Consider the following 19,807-nt stretch of genomic DNA (forward strand, 5'->3'; position numbering starts at 1 on the left):
GCCCTCATACAGCCCTGTATATGGAAACATTAGAAAGTTATAGGGGGTCAGATTAGGGCAATTTTAAACAGAATATTTTTTTCTAAAAGCACTATAATAATAGAAAAGCATCTGAACATCAGTATCTTTTTAATCATTTTGACCCGCAGAATATAGAAAATATGTCTGTTTTACCATGAAATGTACAGCGTAAAAACAAAACCTTTCAAAATTAGCAGTTTTGTTTTTATTTTTCCCACACACATAATATTGTTTTTCTTGAGCCGTACATTTTATGGTAAGATAAAAGGTGCCATTATAAAGAACCATTGGCCACGCAAAAAACAAGCCCTCATATGGGTCTGAAAATTCAGAAAACTAAAAAAGTTATGCGTCTTAAAAGGCGAGGAGGAAATAATGAAAATGCAAAAATGAAAGTGTCCTTAAATGGGCACTGTCGGATCCAAAAATGTTTTACATGTTGTTACTGATGAAAATTAAAGACTTTTTTTAATATGGCTGTTAAAAAAAAATTCTGAATATTTAGTAAAGAAAATGGCAAAATCCCAACACTAGGGGGTCCCTATACCTACTGGGACACTAACCATCTGACAAAATGGGATGTGTCCTTAAGGGGTTATAAATATGTTAATGCACATTTGCACTTCGACTGGCCCACATCAAGTGTGGGCCAGTCGAAGGGCAAGTTTGTGTGGAACGGCACCGTTGCCAAAAGAAGCACCCCTGCCTGTTTGTTTGTCTGTCCCGCTCCTGTTTCATTCACCTGAATAAACCACACTGTCGCAGCAGCGGTGAGTGCCCTGATAATTTTTTCTGGATATTTCTACTCCACTTGGTCAGTAGAGCACCCAAGGCTGCATAGTCCAGGACTGGGAGTCATTATGTGAGGCATCCAATTCTCATAAGCCACACTATATAGCAGTGCTGAGTGTACTTTGTTTTGGACCTTGAAAAATCTAATTTAAATTATGCGTCATGTGTTAAAGATATATTCCAGTTAATACTGGAAGCAAGGCTGGAAAAAACCCTTGAAGTAGGCGCTGCTGACTCTGATGAGAAGGATGAGGCGAAGCCAGAAGTACTGGAGAAGTCCTCAGCAGGACATTTTTATTGAGCAGAAAATAAAAAACGGACAGGATGATGCGTTTCGGGAGGATCCCTCCCTTCCTCAGATCAGGAGCAATCCTGATCTGAGGAAGGGAGGGATCCTCCCGAAACGCATCATCCTGTCCGTTTTTTATTTTCTGCTCAATAAAAATGTCCTGCTGAGGACTAGTGTTGAGCGGCATAGGCCATATTCGAATTCGCAATATTTCCCAAATATATGGACGAATATTCGTCATATATCCGCTACATTCGCATATTCATAATATTCGCGTAATATTCGCAATACAGTCTCACACAGTATTATTAGAGCCTTCTTTACACCACACAAGCTGGAAGCAGAGGGGGGTGATCACTGTGATGTGTACTGTGAAAAAAAAAACAAAAAAAAAATACGAATATTCGTAATTACGAATATATAGTGCTATATTCGCGAATATTCGTGAATTCGCGAATATGCGATATTCCCAAATAAAATTTGCATTACGAATATTCGCGAGCAACACTACTGAGTCAGCAGCGCCTACTTCAAGGGTTTTTTCCAGCCTTGCTGCCAGTATCCACTCCAGGACGACCTAGTCTTCTCCTGCAACCCTTTTGGCTTAGCAGTGGCTCGGACCTATAAGCACCCAAATCTATTGTGGGTTACATGCGCAGTTACAACTACCACCAGGTGAGCAGCCATCTATAAGCTCCACAGGGTTGCCCCCCACTCACCACTCTCTTACCCCTGGGTAATACACGAGGCGCCGTCCGTCGGGCTCTTTTTTCCTTTTTTCACAGAATGTTCCAGTTAATGGGTTATTGTGCACTAAACGGACCAGATTATCGAAAACATAAATGCAAAGTCTACAGTGAGACTTTTAAGACAGGATGTTACAGAGTTATCTGAAATGTAAGATTGAAAACAAATTAATAAATCAATGTCTGATCGATGGGGGCCTAACTCACTATATCTACTGAACATATAAGAGTGAACAGGTCAGCAACGTAACAAGTTGTAGCCTGCAGAACTATACTGTACAGTGTCAGTCATGTAACCTCAATTCATTTTTAATTTTAGATTATTACAGATAAGGAACATATTCTTTTCTTTTCTGTATTTGATGAAATGCTTAGCTGGTACCGTGATCAAAACATCCAAGGTTCAGAAAACATAACTACAAATGATATATCTCCAAGAGAAACTATGCCGTACAGTAAGTATTCTGTCATGTTATTACCCTCAGGTAACTAATTCTGCCTGTTAACTGATAGTGACTAGAGTCAGAGTTATTTCTCATTATCCTGGTTTTATGCAGATTATGACTAATCTGACTTGGTTTGACATGAAAACTGGCAGTAAAATTGTTGACACTGCACCATTGTGGGGGACAGGCGAGCATGTATGTAGTACATTACTACTAAAAATAATTTTTTGTCAAGTGGGTTAATGGGAGAATCACCTTCCCTCATTTTAGAGAAGAATAGAGGGTTCCTTTGGGATTATGGAGTATCTCTCAGCAGATCTGTCACATTTCATGGTACAAATAGCGCAGCATGCAGCACTCCCTTGCTATCAAAATGGTGGACACTGCAATGGAGCCCCATGAGGGACCCCATTGTAGGTCAATGGAGTCTGCTAGGCAAGGCTGGGATTTGTCATATGAGGTATCCAATACTGAGGTGTGGCATTTATAGCAAAGTGTTATTTGTATTAGCCTCTGGTAATACCAATTATCTCTCCTCCAGAAAAAATAACTAATATTAGCCAACCTAGAGTTTCCTCTAAATGAGTCACCCATCTATAGACAACTATTTTGGGGTCCTTGCCCCTCTTCAGTTCAGAACAGGGTACTGTGTTACTAGTGAGAAGCTTTATATGCAGCCCTCCTCTGCCTTATAATATAACCAGACACAAGGCAGGAGTAATCACCGTCTGTTCGGGAGGAGGTCTCAGCTCAGGGAAGCCCACAGTGCGATTGGTTCGAACCAGGCAGAGAAAATAGTCCAGCGCTTGTCGAGTTGTGGATAAAAACTTTTTCTTTATTCCAAAATCCAATAAAATGAGCAGAGTAGTAAGCAAGTACCAAGTGCAGATATACAGCTTGACGCTTAACCACAACCGTAACCATAATGTAACCACATCCATAATGCAGCTGGACTCTGTTACAAGTAGGGGGCAGTCTGGAAGCCATGGAAAGGGTGCACTGTGGGAAAGAGAAATGATTGGTACTACATACATTGAAAGCAAGAGAGTCTGGGCAATGATTTTTATACGTTATTGCTGTTACTTACTAGCCAAGCTTTTGACTTTTGACTTAAGTGTATGGGCACCTTCACTCTGCAAATGAGCAATCCTATCATAGGTCGACTAGTATGTTTCCAGAGCATGAACACTTAGGTAGGCCAGATATAGGTAGCCCAACATACCCTAATGGTGTTACCACCTGTAAAACCATGTATTTTCTTAACTTTATGACACATGTTAAGGAAATTCAGAAAACCTGACTATGTTAGGGGCGCTGTAGTGAAAAAATGCTGATATATGGTCTATATTACCATCATAGAACTGCAAGAACATGAAAGTATCTAAAGTCAGACATTGCTATGCTATATGCATCACATATAATACAATAATGTTTTATATAATACATGCTATACTAACCAATATTTTTTTTCCTAGCGATAAATGGTTTTGTGAGTTCTCTCCGCCTCGATATTTGTCAGAATGAGGTCAGTGTATGGCATGTTTTGAATCTAGTTCCGGACACAGAACTCCTATCAATTTACTTTGGAGGCAATACATTTTTTGTCGACTCAAGTTATGAAGAAACACTGACACTTTTTCCAATGAATGGGAAGACCATTATTATTGTCATGGAGAAAGCAGGTCAGTAAAGGGAAGTATGTGAAACAAAATCAATACAAATCTGTTAATTTGATAGAAATCGATGGATCTAGTGCAAAATATAAACTAGAACTGCCCATACATTTACTTCCTTTAGTTAATTCTTTACATGTAACTGTTACACTGGGACACAAACCTTTGCAGGCCCTTTAACAATTTCTCTGCATATCATACCATTTTCATGTACTTGTGAATACTGATATTTTGTGTCATCGTTGATGAAAATTCTTACTTGTTTTAGATGAAATTAAGATTAAAAGTAAAGATTTTGTGGTGGCCCAGTTCAGGGGGTGCTACCCTGTACCCTTGCTGCCCTGTCAGGCAGCCTCATGCAGTGCCCCCTGGGCCCCCCTTGCACTTGTTCCCCCATGTACATATGTTTCACCCATTTGTTGTATTATAAAATGTGTAAAGAGGTGTTATAACGTTAAGAAGGTTAACATGTGATTTGTCATGTGATTGTTACCCAGGAGGTATCAGTGACCAGATGACCCAAGGGTGGCCTATGGGCTCCCTGCTAGTCTTCCCCATATAAGCCCTGGGTGGAGCTAGCTCTCTCTCTTTCCTTACAAGTCTTTGCTGAGGTCAAGTCAAGTCCTAGAGAGTGTCCAGAGTCATAGGAGGCCTCAAGTCCAGTCTGCAGCCACAAGCAGCTACAAGTAGCCACAGTCTCAGTATTGTCAGTCATCAATCAAGTCAAGTCAGTCACAGTCATCATTTGTCAAGTCAACGTGGCCCGTATTAAATTGATCCTATCTACAGCAAGCCCTTAAGGTCTCTGAGTCACTGGTCACCTCCGTGGGCCCTGGCTGAACTGTATAGACTTTACCATCGTTCTACCCTCAGTAAAGCTACCGTTATCTGTAACTTGGTGTCAGAGTCATTATTGCCCCCGTGCCTAGCCCAGGATCTAGCGGGATACCTTCGGGTGGTATTGAGGATAAACCACACCCTAGCATCACAAATATAAGCGGTTAATGCCATCTGCCCCTAGGGTAATTCCATCTGCCCTTTGCATCACACCCTCTACCACAATTAATTCTCCTAAAAAGCTTTATTTTATTGTATATAAACTTACTAAGCCATTTATATTCCCATAAATATTGGTCCTTGATGCATGACAAGTATATGCAACCCCAAATGGAAAAGAGCATTTGAGACACAAAGTACTCTTTATTGGTATACAAAAAAAGTAAAATAAACATCCATGTATACTTGAGCATGAAGTTAATCATACAAATAGGCGATATATATACTACAGAAGTAATAAAAAAATTAAAAAAACTGGGGGCAAACTGGGATAGTATTTTCTGTGTGCTTCGTACTCAAAAGGTATAAAGCTTCTCATACATTATAAAAAGATGTAAAAATGGAAATCACAAATTCAAAACTCAAAGCTTTGGTTTGCGAGGAAGGAGACATGCACCTGGTAACACTGAAAAAATACGTCTCCTTCCTCAATCCCAGCGTGATCAGACTTCCTGTGAAATGGCCCGTCACCCTCGGTCAGCTCCATGGAGCTGGTGTCCGCTCCCCTCCCTTCCCTCCTGTCTGTTTGTACAGCATTGATGAATAAACACCAGAATTGAAAGAAAACTTGCTGCCTTTCGTGGTGAGTGCAACGTTCATTTTCTATCCCTTGTTTGCTACATATAACTTGCCTTCCCGTTGGCACCTCCACTACTGCAGCATACTCAGCCCCTCTATATATTGACATTTGCCTGCAACTATTCACCGGTGACGGATTCCTTACTCCTATACAAGTGTCCTTCCTCAACTCTGTCTACCACACTTCACAGCCCCACATTGTGCCAATGCCCTATGACTAACAACCACCATGATCCAAAACTATCACTCCTATCTCCAAGAATTTACTTGTGCTGCACCAGTTCTCTGGAATTTTCTACTCACATTTTTAAGTGTGCCCCAATCAGCCACACCTATTATTAGCATTCCTCCCATTTTAATTCAACATTTGCCCACCCAATGCTCCATGCACTTATACCTGTTAGCACAGATGGTGACTGGCTGGTGACTGGTTCACCCAACTTCACTTGCGCTACATTATTTTCAAAAGATGGCTGGACCATTCTAGAAATAAAGCCCTTTTTCCCCTTCTGCTTTTTTTCTCAACCCCTTTTCTTCATGTGTATATTCATTGTATGAATTTTGTCTGTATATGTACCATAAAAATTGTAAAGTGCTATGAAATACATTGGTGGTATAAAAGAACTATTATTTTTTATAATATAAACTACAGATTTTTCCACTCTATTGAGCTATTTTTATCAGACAACTCATTGACATACATTGTAAATTGTTACATTTATATCCTTTAATGCAGGGTTTTGGCCTGTGACATCTAGATCATCATTGGCAGATTTAGGTATGAGAGCAACCTTGAGTGTTTCACACTGTGAAAATATCCAAGATGAATACTATGATTATGATCATGATGATGCAAAGGATTTTCAGCAAGATTCTCCTCAATATTCTTTGGAGGCATCTCACAGAATGCATCCCTTCGGACCACGGAGTATGCCGAGTGAAGAGAAAAGTGCTAATAATTTGGAAACTACAATAAGTGGTGATGATGGCGACGATGCTTTAGGACGTTTTATAAACTCATCCAGTATTGTTATAGAAACGCCTAGTAAAACAGGCAAAAAAGAAATTAAAGGAATAAAAAAAGAGGAATTTCACGACACAAATAATTTACATACAGATAAAAAGGAAGACAGCAATCTTTCAAATAAGAAATCACAGAATAAATCTGAATTGGATAAGACATTTGGTGCTCATTCAGACTTTTACGATTATGACTACAACAATACTGATTTAGAGTACATTGACATGTATGGAGACCTGCCAGAAAAAGACCCTCGTAGTTCTGAAGGCCAACTGCGGACATATTTTATTGCAGCGGTGGAAGTCATGTGGGATTATGGTGCTGGAAACTCACCGTACTTTATGAAAGAAAAGTGAGTACCAAAACGATTAATGTTTTCCTATCATGTCTAGCAGATGATATCATAAAAATTCCATAATTGTCATCATCTCCCCTACAGGGTGTAAGGCACTGGAAACTCTGAGATCTATACTTTACATTGATACCCAAATATAGATTATTGGGCTTCTATGGTATCAGACTCTGTGCTGTTTTAACACCATTTCAGTTCTGCTACTCTGTACTCTGCTGTTCTATGCTTATACCATCCTCAGTGTTAGTCAGTCCCTCCTGTCTGTATCCCTGGTGCTGGGCACTTGGCATTCTGGCCTGCTTGACCAACTGCCACCTAACTGGGACCACTGTTGCGGTAGTGACCTGGTATCTTCCCTGCAGCAGAAGTCCAGCTTCGGCATCCAGGAGCGGGATAGGGTGAAAACCAGGGGAGTACTTCAATTTCACTCCCAAGTTTGGCCCAAAGTTAAACTGATAGATGGCGCAGCAGGTCCACATTCGTTGGGGCATTACAATGGGGTAGAAGAGGGATTTCCTTTTCTCTAGCTGCTGAGATGCCATGGTTTCTATTGCCCATGGCATCGCTTTGGTTAAACGGCTGGGATCACCACTACAGCTAACATGTGATATGGATGGGATGGGCTAGGGTTTGGGCTTTCTGAAAGCTTACTGGAGGCAACCATCATCTTTTGCCATACTCCATGTTGGATTTCCATCCTGAAAGGGTTTTACTATCATTTTTATTGTCTGAATTGACATATTTCTTGTGGGAGCCATGTTTTTTTTCAGTTACCCAAGTTTTACAGCTCTGTAGGGTCTGTAAGGATCTGTATATTACACAGGGCAATTATTGGCTGAAAAGGCTGCTAGTGATAAACAAAGAACAATCCTTGTTCATCAGTCGGACATCTCTTTATGTAATAGGGTATATGAGGCCAATGTTTGATGAAGGAAAGGGCCACACGAACGATCAAGTGATCCTAAATGTGGCTCTATCTGGACATTGGTTGAACTGTCTAAAGGCTCATTAAAGGGGTACTCCCGTGGAAAACTTTTTTTTTTTGTTGTTTTAAATCAACTGCTGCCAGAAAGTTAAACAGATTTGTAAATCACTTCTATTAAAAAATCTTAACCCTTCCAGTACTTTTTAGGGGCTGTATACTAAAGAGAAATCCAAAAAAGAAATGCATTTCCTCTGATGTAATGACCACAGTGCTCTCTGCTGACCTCTGCTTTCAATTTTAGGAACTGTCCAGAGCAGCATATGTCTGCTATGGGGATTTTCTCCTGCTCTGGACAGTTCCTGAAATGGACAGCAGACGTCAGCAGAGAGCACTGTGGTCATGACATCAGAGGAAATGCATTTCTTTTTTTGGATTTCTCTTTAGTATACAGCCCCTAAAAAGTACTGGAAGGATTAATATTTTTTAATAGAAGGGATTTACAAATCTGTTTAACTTTCTGGCACCAGTTGATTTAAAAAAAAAAAAAAAAAGTTTTCAATGGGAGTACCCCTTTAAGGTCTAATACAGCCCTAAGCACTTTTTAAACTGTAGACTCATTTGCATCTTAAGGGTACGTTCACACATACAGAATCCTGCGCAGATTTGATGCGCAGGATTTGTAACTGCCGATTAGAAGCTGTGCTCAGTCATTCAGTTTACATTGAAATCTGCAGCTGAAAATCCTGTACATCAAATCTTGTGTATCAAATCTGCGTACATGTGAGAGTACATTCCCAGGTACATAATCCGCTGTGGGTTTTCCACAGCAGAAAAATTTGCAAGGGGATTATATTGCTACCTATTGACTTCAATAGGTCTGCAGCTGATCCACTGCAGAAAATCTGCAGTGGATATGTATGCGTGAAAGTACCCTTAGGGGGAATTTTTTTTTGTTTTAGAAATATTATCTATTATATTTTTCTTCATTATTAAGTGATTTTATATTTTTTTATATTTTCTATTTCTATCTTTTCAAATTTTTTTTAATCTGATTTGTCATTATTTTAATTTCTTTATATACATTCTAGTTCTGTTTCATGAAACCAGAATGTTCAGCTATTAAACAAACACTGATTTGCGTCACATTTGTAATCTGTATATTCACAAAAAGCTAGGTGGATCATCTTCTAAGTGTGGAGATGCCATCATCTTTGCCAGGGATTTTTGCAGTTTAATAGGAAAATTCCAAAGATAACCATATAAGGGATGGGAGAGATTTATCAAGATTACCCAATCTAAATAATAGCACAGTCTTTGCCATTGAACCTTCCTTCCAAACCTCAGTATCTAATCCTGCATGAGTTACAGATGACTTAGTATAATGGATATCTTAGTATAATGGTATATATGGATATCCAGCATTACATTCCAACTGTTCATAATGTCTTTACTTACATTTCAGACAACGAAATTCTCATGGATTCCAAAGGTATAAGAAAGTGGTATTTCGTGAATATCTAGATAGCACCTTTAAAGAGCCAGCACTTCGCGGAGAGAGAGATGCTTACCTTGGACTATTGGGGCCATGTATTCGTGCAGAAGTAAACGATGAAATCATAGTAAGCGAAAGACTAGATATTCTCATTAAACTAGTTTAACTAGTCATGTGGAAATACATCTAAGGGACCATTCACATCTTGTTTTTGCCCATACTGTATTAACCAGTCAACAAAATATGTCAACGTATACTGCAGCGTACCCCGGTGGGACTCATCTAGACCAAATGTCATCTACTTTTGACAAGTTTTCTCCTTTTCCTGAAGTATGCTGCTTGTGGAACTCAAACGCATAGCAGATCATGCTTTTTGAGTCATGCATAGATACAGTATTCACTTGGGAAATGGACCAAACTAGTCACTAGTTGACCAATTTTAAACTCAATAAATCTGCCATGAATCCATCAGCATAACTTTTTGACAAGTTGTCGACATAGACTTGCAAAATGTGCTCCTAAATGCTAGAAAATGTTTTATTAATTTAAAATATGTTTCAAAAAGACAGTAAATGCTAGAAAATAACTCCACAAAGAAAAAGAAAGAAAGCGGAGCACTCACCGTTCCAAGGCAGACAGATCACTTCAATGGGGTGATCTCAGGACGGGGCATGGATCCGTACAGGGAGGCGGCAGCTGATGACCGGGGGAGCTCAGGCGACGCCTGAGCTCCCCCGGTCATCAGCTGCCGCCTCCCTGCACGGATCCATGCCCGGTCCTGAGATCACCCCATTGAAGTGATCTGTCTGCCCTGGAACGGTGAGTGCTCCACTTTCTTTCTTTTTCTTTGTGGAGTTATATACATAGTCTAGTTTCTAGCGTGCAGCGCTCACCTGGTTTTCCATTACATGCACCTGAGTGAGTCTTCCTTGAGGGATATACACGGCAATTACACTACGCGGTGGTGCTGGCGTTTTTTGTATTCTTTGTGAATTGAGAAATACTAGAAAATGTTTTCTCAATTTAAAATATATTTCATAAATACAGTAAAAACAATTTACATATTGCCTATGGAATGGCATATGTCTGCTATAGACTGCCTTAAAAATATAACTGTTTTTAGTCACTGGTTTTTACATTATGGATATAGCAGCAATGATAACATTCACAGTGCATGGCAACATTTCATATCCAGAATACAAAAATGTTTTTTTTTATTGTTATTTTTTTACATGCTTACTCTACTTTACCTCTAATATATATGTGTATGTTATTCTCTCATAGGTACAATTTAAGAACATGGCCTCTCGTCCATACTCCTTCTATTCCAATGTTTTAGCAGTACCATGGAGAGATGAAAATGTCCCCCCACAAGAGAGTCGCACATACACAGGGAAAGTCAGCTCACAATTTGGACCCACAGATGCTGAAGAGGAATGCAGAACCTGGTTTTATACTTCTAATGCTGACCCGGTAAAAACTGAATAATTTTATTCTCAAATAATTTCTAAACTATATTTACTGTTTACCACATTAATTGAACATCTTTATATAAATGCTATTACAGTAAGTCTTACTGACAATAAATTTACTTTACATTCTTCATACTTTGGCCTTCTAAACTTAAAACTTGAAGATTTGCCAGTATGTGTGGTCATGATGACCTAACCTTGAATTTTAGACTTCTAATTTTTGTTTAAATCAGGAATGGCATGCACTTTCAAGAATATACCATTCTTAAAGGGGTGCTCCCGTGGAAAACTTTTTTTTTTTAAATCAACTGGTGCCAGAAAGTTAAACAGATTTGTAAATTACTTCTATTAAAAAATCTGTATCCTTCCAGTACTTTTTAGGGGCTATATACTACAGAGGAAATGCTTTTCTTTTTGGATTTCTCTGATGTCACGACCACAGTGCTCTCTGCTGACCTCTGCTGGAACTGTCCAGAGCAGTAGAAAATCCCCATAGCAAACATATGCTGATCTGGACAGTTCCTAAAATGGACAGCAGAGTTCAGCAGAGAGCACTGTGATCGTGACATCAGAGAAATCCAAAAATAAAAGCATTTCCTCTGTAGTATACAGCCCATAAAATGTATTAGAAGGATTAAGATTTTTTTAATAGAAGTCATTTACAAATCTGTTTAACTTTCTGGCACCAGTTGATTTAAAAAAAAAAGTTTTCCATGGGAGTACCCCTTTAAGGAAGTGGTCGCCACTTCTCTTCTCATTGGAAACTGAGCAGTGATGACCACTCACTTGGCTACGTAGACCTTCAGTAGCATATTAGGGCAACAACTATTGGTATCATAGTTAGGGTATAGGCAAAAAGAATAAAAAAGTGTCAAAATCAATGGAGATCCATGGATTATTAATAAATTGTAACCACATATACATGTAGCTATATACTCCGTGTACTCCATAGCAATAAAACACAATTGAATTTGTTCAACTTGTTCAATTTTTTGTTGACTTATTTTCTTTCTTTTCTTCTCTAAGTACAAAGACTTCCATTCTGGACTCTTCGGACCTATGCTTATCTGTCGACCTAAAGTCTTAAAGAGATCCAAAGTTCTTCAGCTATCAATGCAGGACTTCTCCCTTGTATTTATGGACATTAATGAGAATGAGAGCTGGTATTTCAAAGAAAATTGGCAGAAATATTGCCCGTTGACTTGCACTTCTAAATGCCCTGCAGTCTGTAGTATGGAAAATGCTTCCAATGATTCCAGACATAAACACACATTTCATGGTATGTAATTCAGTAATAAAATGCGCATTTCTTTTCAGCATTTTGGGTCATATGTGTAACAAAATAGTTATCAAATATACAGTATATACATTATCTGTTGGTGGTTTTTGGAGTGGTTTGTAGCACGGTTTCAAACAAAAACTATGTCAATACCCACAAAAACCAGAGACATGTCAATTCTTTCCAGGCTAAAAAAAATGCATTGAAAAAACAATCGAAAACAGTGTGGTTTTTGCCTCAAAACACACAGGGATTTTGTCCGTGTGAACAAGCCCTTTGTGTTTCATTTGTATTAGGGCAGCATGTTATGGGGACAGATCTGATAACTTCTTATCATGGAACTATATTTTCCCTTTAAAAATTGTTGTGGTGTTCCTCCGTTATTTTTCTAATTGTGATTATACAAATGACCAGTCAGTGGCACGGGTGGAGTTATGATGGCGGCCTCGGGCACTGTGATGTCTCAGCGCTAGGCCCGCTCATACATATTCATACAATCCCCTCCGCTTCCCCGCTCTGTATTTACTCCTACTGCACATGTGCTGATGATCCAAGATGGCCACGGTACATGTGCAGAAGGAGTAAACACAGAGCGGGGAAGGGGAGGGGATTGTATGAATATGCATGAGCGGGCTGAGCGCTGAGACACCACAGTGCCCAATGCCGCCATTTTAACTCTGTCAATGCCACAGACTGGTCATTTGCATAATCACAATTAGGAAGATAACAGAGGAATGCCGCAACGTATCTGGGCATGGTAGGCATCGTTTTAATCAGCGTCACCTGCCAGTGCCACTGGTCAGTGTGGGTGACTCTGCTGACAGTTTTCCTTTAAGACAATGAACAGTAAATTTGGCTGTTCACCCGGCAGATGCCTATGTCTCCTTAAAGGGGTATTCCAGGCCAAAACTTTTTTTATATATCAACTGGCTCTGGAAGATTTGTAAATTACTTCTATTGAAAAATCTTAATCCTTCCAATAGTTATTAGCTTCTGAAGTTGAGTAGTTTTTTTCTGTCTAACTGCTCTCTGAACACTCACGTCCCGGGAGCTGTGCAGTTCCTATGGGGATATTCTCCCATCATGCACAGCTCCCGGGATGTGACATCATCATTGAGCAGTTAGACAGAAAACTTCAGAAGCTAATAACTATTGGAAGGATTAAGATTTTTTAATAGAAGTAATTTACAAATCTGTTTAACTTTCTGGAGCCAGTTGATATATACAAAAAAAGTTTTGGCCTGGAATACCCCTTTAATCCTTTATACATGTGAATGTTTAGCTTGTTCATGAGTTCTGAATGGAAAGAGGAGGGGTAAGCTGCCGTCAGACTCCTCTTGTGAACAAAATGATCAGGCAGCTGAAATCCAACACCCCAATCCTTTATTTCTGCTGAAGGAGAGTCAGAAAGCTCTAATACACATTAGACAGTCAGCTAATCCTGCAGGTTTGACCAACCTTTTTCTAATATGTTTGGAGTAGCCAAAAGATTTGTCTATTTCTTAGCCTCTATGGTTCTAATTGTGGAAATATAGTTGTATCAATAGAAAATTGTCAGAAAACTAACTAAAAACAAGAAATCAAATATGTTTACTTGGGATCCTTTGCACATTATTATTACTATTAATGCTGAAATTAAAAACTCAACTATTTAATTTCTTTATTGGTATCTTCCCATTGTAGCTATCAATGGATATGTTGGTGACACAACACCTGGTCTGGTCCTGTCTTTGCACAGAAAAGTACGATGGCATCTACTAAGTATAGGAAGAAAAGAAATTATTGCTATTCAGTTTCATGGGAATATCCTTACACAACGGAGCCACAAAGACCATCCCATCAATATAGTGAACCTCTATCCTGGTAAGAAGGGAAACATTTAGAATACTTTTTCAGTCCATTGCTTAGATTCCTCACAAACAGTGTATATGTACGAAAGCCTTTTTTATATAGTTAATCTGTCTATGTAAGGTTCCAACTTAAAATTGATGGTATATGTTTCACAGATCCTATGATCCAAGGAAAACTGTATAACCTTTCATAATGCTTTCATTCAAGTTTATAAAGTGTACTTGTTAGTAAGTTTTTTAGCATATTGCTGTTGTAAATAGAAATTTAGTTGGGTCAGGTGCTTGCCTATTAGAAAGTTTCTGCATTCTTGAGAATGGCGTCCTTACTCTCCCATCAGTGCGGATCAGCACTACATTCATTGTCTATTCATTGCTATCTGTGGAAGCACCCATAGTTAGACTCAAGACCCTGTTCTTGAGATCACAAGGAGTTCCAGCAGTGAGGCCCCATGCAATCATACACTTATCTTCTATCCTGTGGACAGGGGATGAGTCTTAAAGGGGTACTCCGGCGCTAAGACATCTTATCCCCTATCCAAAGAATCAGCCCCCGGAGCGTGCTCGCTCCGGGTCTGATTACTAGCGATCACGGGGACGGAGCATAGTGACGTCACGGCTCCGCCCCCGTGTGACGTCACGCTCCGCCCCCTCCATGCAAGCCTATGGAGGGGGCGTGACAGCTGTCTCGCCCCCTCCATAGGCTTGCATTGAGGGGGCGGAGCGTGACATCACACGGGGGTGGAGCCGTGATGTCACTATGCCCGTGATCGCTAGTAATCAGACCCGGAGCTAGCACGCTCCGCGGGCTGATTCTAACGGGGTGCGGCGTGGAAGATCACAGGGGTCTCCAGCGACACGGGGGTCTACAGTCTCCTGCCGACCCCCGCGATCAGGCATCTTATCCCCTATTCTTTGGATAAGGGATAAGATGTCTTAGCGCCGGAGTACCCCTTTAATGGTGGACCAACCCCTTTAAGTCCTGTCCCCAGGACATCCCCATTAGCAGAATGTTGGAGCCTGTAGTGTTTTTGTGTCAGGAACTATTGTGTTTATAGAATTTTCCACATATTAAATAGATAAATCTATGTTTCATCACAGGCGTTGGTGTCACTATGGAGATGGAGGCTCATACAACTGGTCTGTGGCATATAGAATCAGAAGCAGTATATGAAGACTATAAAATGAAAGCGCTTTACCTTGTATATGATCCACGTGAGTCCATAATAGGAACAAGATAGTAAATTAGTTGGAAGCAAGTAAAGTGCTGATTTTTCACATTTCCTTGTTGCTTTACTATATGAAAGTATGAAAGTAAAACTTCTCCCTGAGGGAAAAACCAGCACTCTAGTCCACTCCCGTATGATAAAACTTATAAGCTTTATTGATCCATATTAAAAACATGTGCAAAAATTGGTGATGATGTGAACAGTATGAAAACCCAATCTTATACTGAATTTAAGGACCATCTGCCCCCAATCACAGCAGCAAAAAAGCAGGAAAATGCAGAAAAAAGCTGAAAAACAATATAGCAAGAATCATGGGCACATTAATAAAAAATACATAATATCTGTGCGGTTATTCATACAAGTAGGTGCTCGTGTCCCCAATTTAACAATCCAAAAGGCTTCTCTAGCTAATAATTTCCTCCTCCAGTCCCCTCCTCGAGGTGGACAGGTTACCCTCTCAATCAGGATAACCTCTAGGGAAGAAACGCTCTATGCATGACATTGCATGAAATGTCTTGATGCCCCTGAAAGCGCACATCCATGAAAACCATTTCAAGGGGGTTAAAATTGCATGAAAAGATCAAATTGTCAGGATTGTTATTGAGGTACTGAATAAAAGAATCGATGATGTGTGGATCCCAGGGCCACCGCCACACCACCAAGATATCATCGATATATCGGCCATACAAGGCGATGCGGCAGAGAAAAGGGTTTTCACTGCTATGTATGGATCCCTCCTCCCAGAGACAAATGTAGAGTTTGGCCAATGAGGGTGAGAATTTGGCCCCATTAGACAACCCCTAGTTATTGGTAAGGAGAAAAATGCACATCCAGGATATATTGCTGTAATACTGAATCGTAATTAATGTAAGTTTTCAAATGATACTAAAGAGCCCTTAAAGCCCCCATCCTGGTGGATAACAGCGAGGTGATATCAAAAGTCATCCACACCCCGTCAGGGTACCATTTCAGGTTCTGCAAGGACACTAAAAGTTCTTTGGTGTCCTGTGAGTACCCTTGGATTCTGGTGACCAGGGGTTTCAAGAGGCTGTCTAACATATAGAAAGTTTTTTATTTACCGAGCCTATCCACAAAAGATTTTTGTGTGTCTTAGGCAGACAGTGGAAAGTGGGACTCACTGGTTGGGAAACAAACAATTTTTCTTCCATTTTGGTGGAAAAAATTCCTAATGTACAACCATCCTTAAAGTATATTAAAGTAATAATATGGCTGTAACTCCGTTTTTATAAAAAATGGTGCTATTATCGACATTGACATATCAGGCCACTATTAACAAGAAAGTGAGGGCATTTCTGTGGGAAATTCCACCACTTATAATGGTGAAAAAAGCTTTATATCCTCTAAATAATAGTGGTTTAACCAATTCTCCCAATCCTAGCCCAAAGCACACATTTCAAAACATACTAAACACCTTCTCAGTACTGTCAGATGGACAGTAGGTCAAACAACAGCTTAAGGTGCCCATACACTTTCAATGGCTGGAGGCCTAACATTCTTTTCGTTAACAGCTTTTTGTCCTTATTCCCCCATACACTTGAACATTTGATATGCCCGAAGAGCTTATGTATTTTTAGTGTAAAGGGGTAAAAAAAACACTGTTATACTCCTCTGGTGACTTATCTCTAGGGAAAGCAATAACTGGGCTTCCCCATCTATCATGCCCAATGCTGGGAGACCTTTCATACGCATTAGACAGCCAGCGATCAATCAGTGGGTTTAGTTGTCCTTTTCTGTAATGTGTATGGGGCAGGGGGGGGGTTACATATACCTATGGCTCTGCTTATCATGCATGTTAACCCTGTACACTTATGCGCAATTGTGCCCCCCTATTGCTCTTTAGAAACAAAGATAGAGTGAGGGTCTATTCACACGTACAGTATCCTATGCATATTGGATGTGCAGGATTTGAAGCTGTGTGCCCCTATTATGCGTGAGTCCATAATCCTATTTGCCACCAGAAGCCTGTCCAAACTCTGCCGTGTACTCCTAATTATAGCAGGTCCTGGATTTTCCCAGCAGCATACTTCAAAAAGCAACCAGTACCATTTGGCTTCATTTATTATACACACTGTCACAGGAGTGGAACCTCGCTATCATCACCTGTCAGCTGTCTGCTTGTAAGTGCCACCAGGACCTGTAAAATCTGGCTGCACCTGCTAAGCGCACCTGCACAGAGGCATAGTCTCACTACCACCATCAGCCAGCCTCCGAAGATAGCTGCATGCTACTGAGTGCTACAGGGACCGGTACTATCTAACTGCACCTGTTTGGAATGCTGGTAAAGGACCTAAGCCTCACTACCATCACCAGTCAGCCTCCCAAGTCAGCTACACACTCCACAGGTCGGAGGACTGCCAGGATCCCCAGAGCAGGTCATGGGCAATGCGGCACTCTTTGCTGCCACTGCAGTCGTGATCTTCACCACTCATGGCCAGTCCCCCAGCTGTAGACCCTACTACTACTTTCTCATACCAGGAGTGCCTCTATTGCACTGGGGTCAGACTCCCATCCTGTACCTACTCTGGTTAGCTCTCATACATTGCTCTAAGGGCTGCACTCCACATGGACATATCATACATAGATAGGAGGTAATTGGCTGTATTCTGTCTGAGACAAAAATCATACACAGACAGATGATAAAGATGGGCCATTGTCTTTGGTAACCAGCAGATGGAGTCTGAGTCTAAGATTCATGTTTGCAAACAAAACAAATAAGAAACAGTACAGGTGGCAACTTAACGTTATAGCTTCAATGCGTCACTTATCTGAGCATCATACGGTTCAAAGCCTAAAACCTAATATCAGAAAACAGTTTTTTTTCTTCTAGCCATAACTTTAGCATGAATAGTGGGTGAGATTCAGGCCTTGTCTATCCAAAAATCTTTCCTCACAAAATAGGATTGTAATAACTCAATCTTTTTCAGTATTAAATTGTCCACCTGATCTGAAGTCCTTAATAATCCCCTAGGCAGCTGCCTACTCTGCCTACCTCATCTCTTGGCCCTGATAATTGTGAACCCTGATTTAACCTATTTGTTATTAATACATAACAATCACATTCGTAATTGTTTTAATCAGTATATTACATTTCATATAGTTACTTTGTCAGTAGTTTCCTAGAAAACAAACCACACAGAAAGTTAAAAGGGTATTCTCATCCCATAGTCAGGTTAAATATTTTTGCAAATACATTCATTTAGCAAATTCACCTTCTCCTAATATTCCTGCTCCTTTCCTTATGCTTCTACAGTGGAGTAGTGGTCTGTAACCTAGGCAATGAACAGTTAACTGTCAGGGGAGGAAAAGAGCTGGAATATCAGGACAGAGAGGCAAATTTGCTAAATGAAAGTATTTGCTAAAATATTTAACCTGGTGTGCCCTACAAGATTACTGTTAGTTTAGATGGGTATACCTCTTTAAGATAGGGATTTTGTTGCAGTTATTGTAATGATGGTTTTCTCCACAGGGTGTCACCAGCCTCTTGGTTTAGAAACTGGGAGAATAAAAGACTCTCAAATTTCTGCATCAGGACACTATGGTAAGAGCGTTTGATATTACCATCATCATCTGTGTTCATTTCCATTATTTGTTTTTAAAACATTGTTCTTATTTGCTACTTTGTATGATGTGCCCTTTTTATCCACACTTTGGGGGTGAATTTTTTTTTAAAAGACTTTATTATGGACATTTGGGAAATTTTTTGCATTCTTCTCCTTTATACGGTTATGTGCTATAACCACTATTAAACTTAATTGTTACTTGCAATCTTTGTAGATAAAACTAAGTGATGTAATGTAATATATCTATAGAGAAGGTTTATAAATTACGAGTTGACTTGGATGCAAGGAGTGCTTGGCCAATTTAGATTCAATGTGAACAAGTCTAAATTAATATTCTGCATACATCATATGTATCCGTGGGGGCTAAAACTGAGAGAGATTTACATCTAGAGAAGGATCTGTTTGTACTTGTAGAGTCTAGAATTAATACTGGTATGCGTGAAGATGGAATAGAGCCACAAAAATAAATAAAAATAAATAAATAAATAAAAAACAGGGGCATGGAGAATCTTAGTTATGAGCACAGATTCATTTTAGTCTTAAAGGGGTACTCCGCCCCTAGAGATCTTATCCCCTATCTAAAGGATAGGGGATAAGATGTCTGATCGTGGGGTCCCCCCAGTGGGGACCCTTGCAATCTACCCACTTATCATCATCCGCCCTCTCTCGTGACATTACACCCCACCCCTTCAATGCAAGCCTATGGGAGAGGGCTGCAGGAGACCCCTGCGATCAGACATCTTATCCCTTATCCTTTGGATAGGGGATAAGATGTCTAAGGGCGGAGTACCCCTTTAAGAAGACATATCAAGGGGGAGACATGATACATTTGTATATAATTAGTCAGTCATTTAACCCCTTCCCGCAGAATGTCATATATAAACGCCGGGTTGTGCAGTGCGTTCGCGCATCCCGGCGTTTATAAATGACATTCAGTTAACCCGGCGATGCGCAGCATCGCACGGGTTAACTGGCAGAAGTCCCGCTGTTTCCAGCAGGGGACAACT

The 19,807-nt window shown here is 40.1% G+C and overlaps 1 protein-coding gene across 1 annotated transcript in view; it reads left to right on the plus strand.

Moving 5' to 3' along the window:
* The window catches only part of F8 (coagulation factor VIII), a 97,185-nt gene that overhangs the window by 34,521 nt on the left and 42,857 nt on the right, over positions 1-19,807 (plus strand). The window contains exons 12-20 of the mRNA XM_056539178.1: positions 2,168-2,303; positions 3,770-3,976; positions 6,339-6,975; positions 9,363-9,519; positions 10,677-10,865; positions 11,891-12,143; positions 13,827-14,006; positions 15,092-15,205; positions 18,707-18,778. Coding sequence (XP_056395153.1) covers positions 2,168-2,303; positions 3,770-3,976; positions 6,339-6,975; positions 9,363-9,519; positions 10,677-10,865; positions 11,891-12,143; positions 13,827-14,006; positions 15,092-15,205; positions 18,707-18,778 — 1,945 coding nt within the window. The remainder of the gene's footprint in view (positions 1-2,167; positions 2,304-3,769; positions 3,977-6,338; positions 6,976-9,362; positions 9,520-10,676; positions 10,866-11,890; positions 12,144-13,826; positions 14,007-15,091; positions 15,206-18,706; positions 18,779-19,807) is intronic.

The sequence above is a fragment of the Hyla sarda genome, chromosome 9, assembly GCF_029499605.1.
Source record: "Hyla sarda isolate aHylSar1 chromosome 9, aHylSar1.hap1, whole genome shotgun sequence".
NCBI classification, from domain to species: domain Eukaryota; kingdom Metazoa; phylum Chordata; class Amphibia; order Anura; family Hylidae; genus Hyla; species Hyla sarda.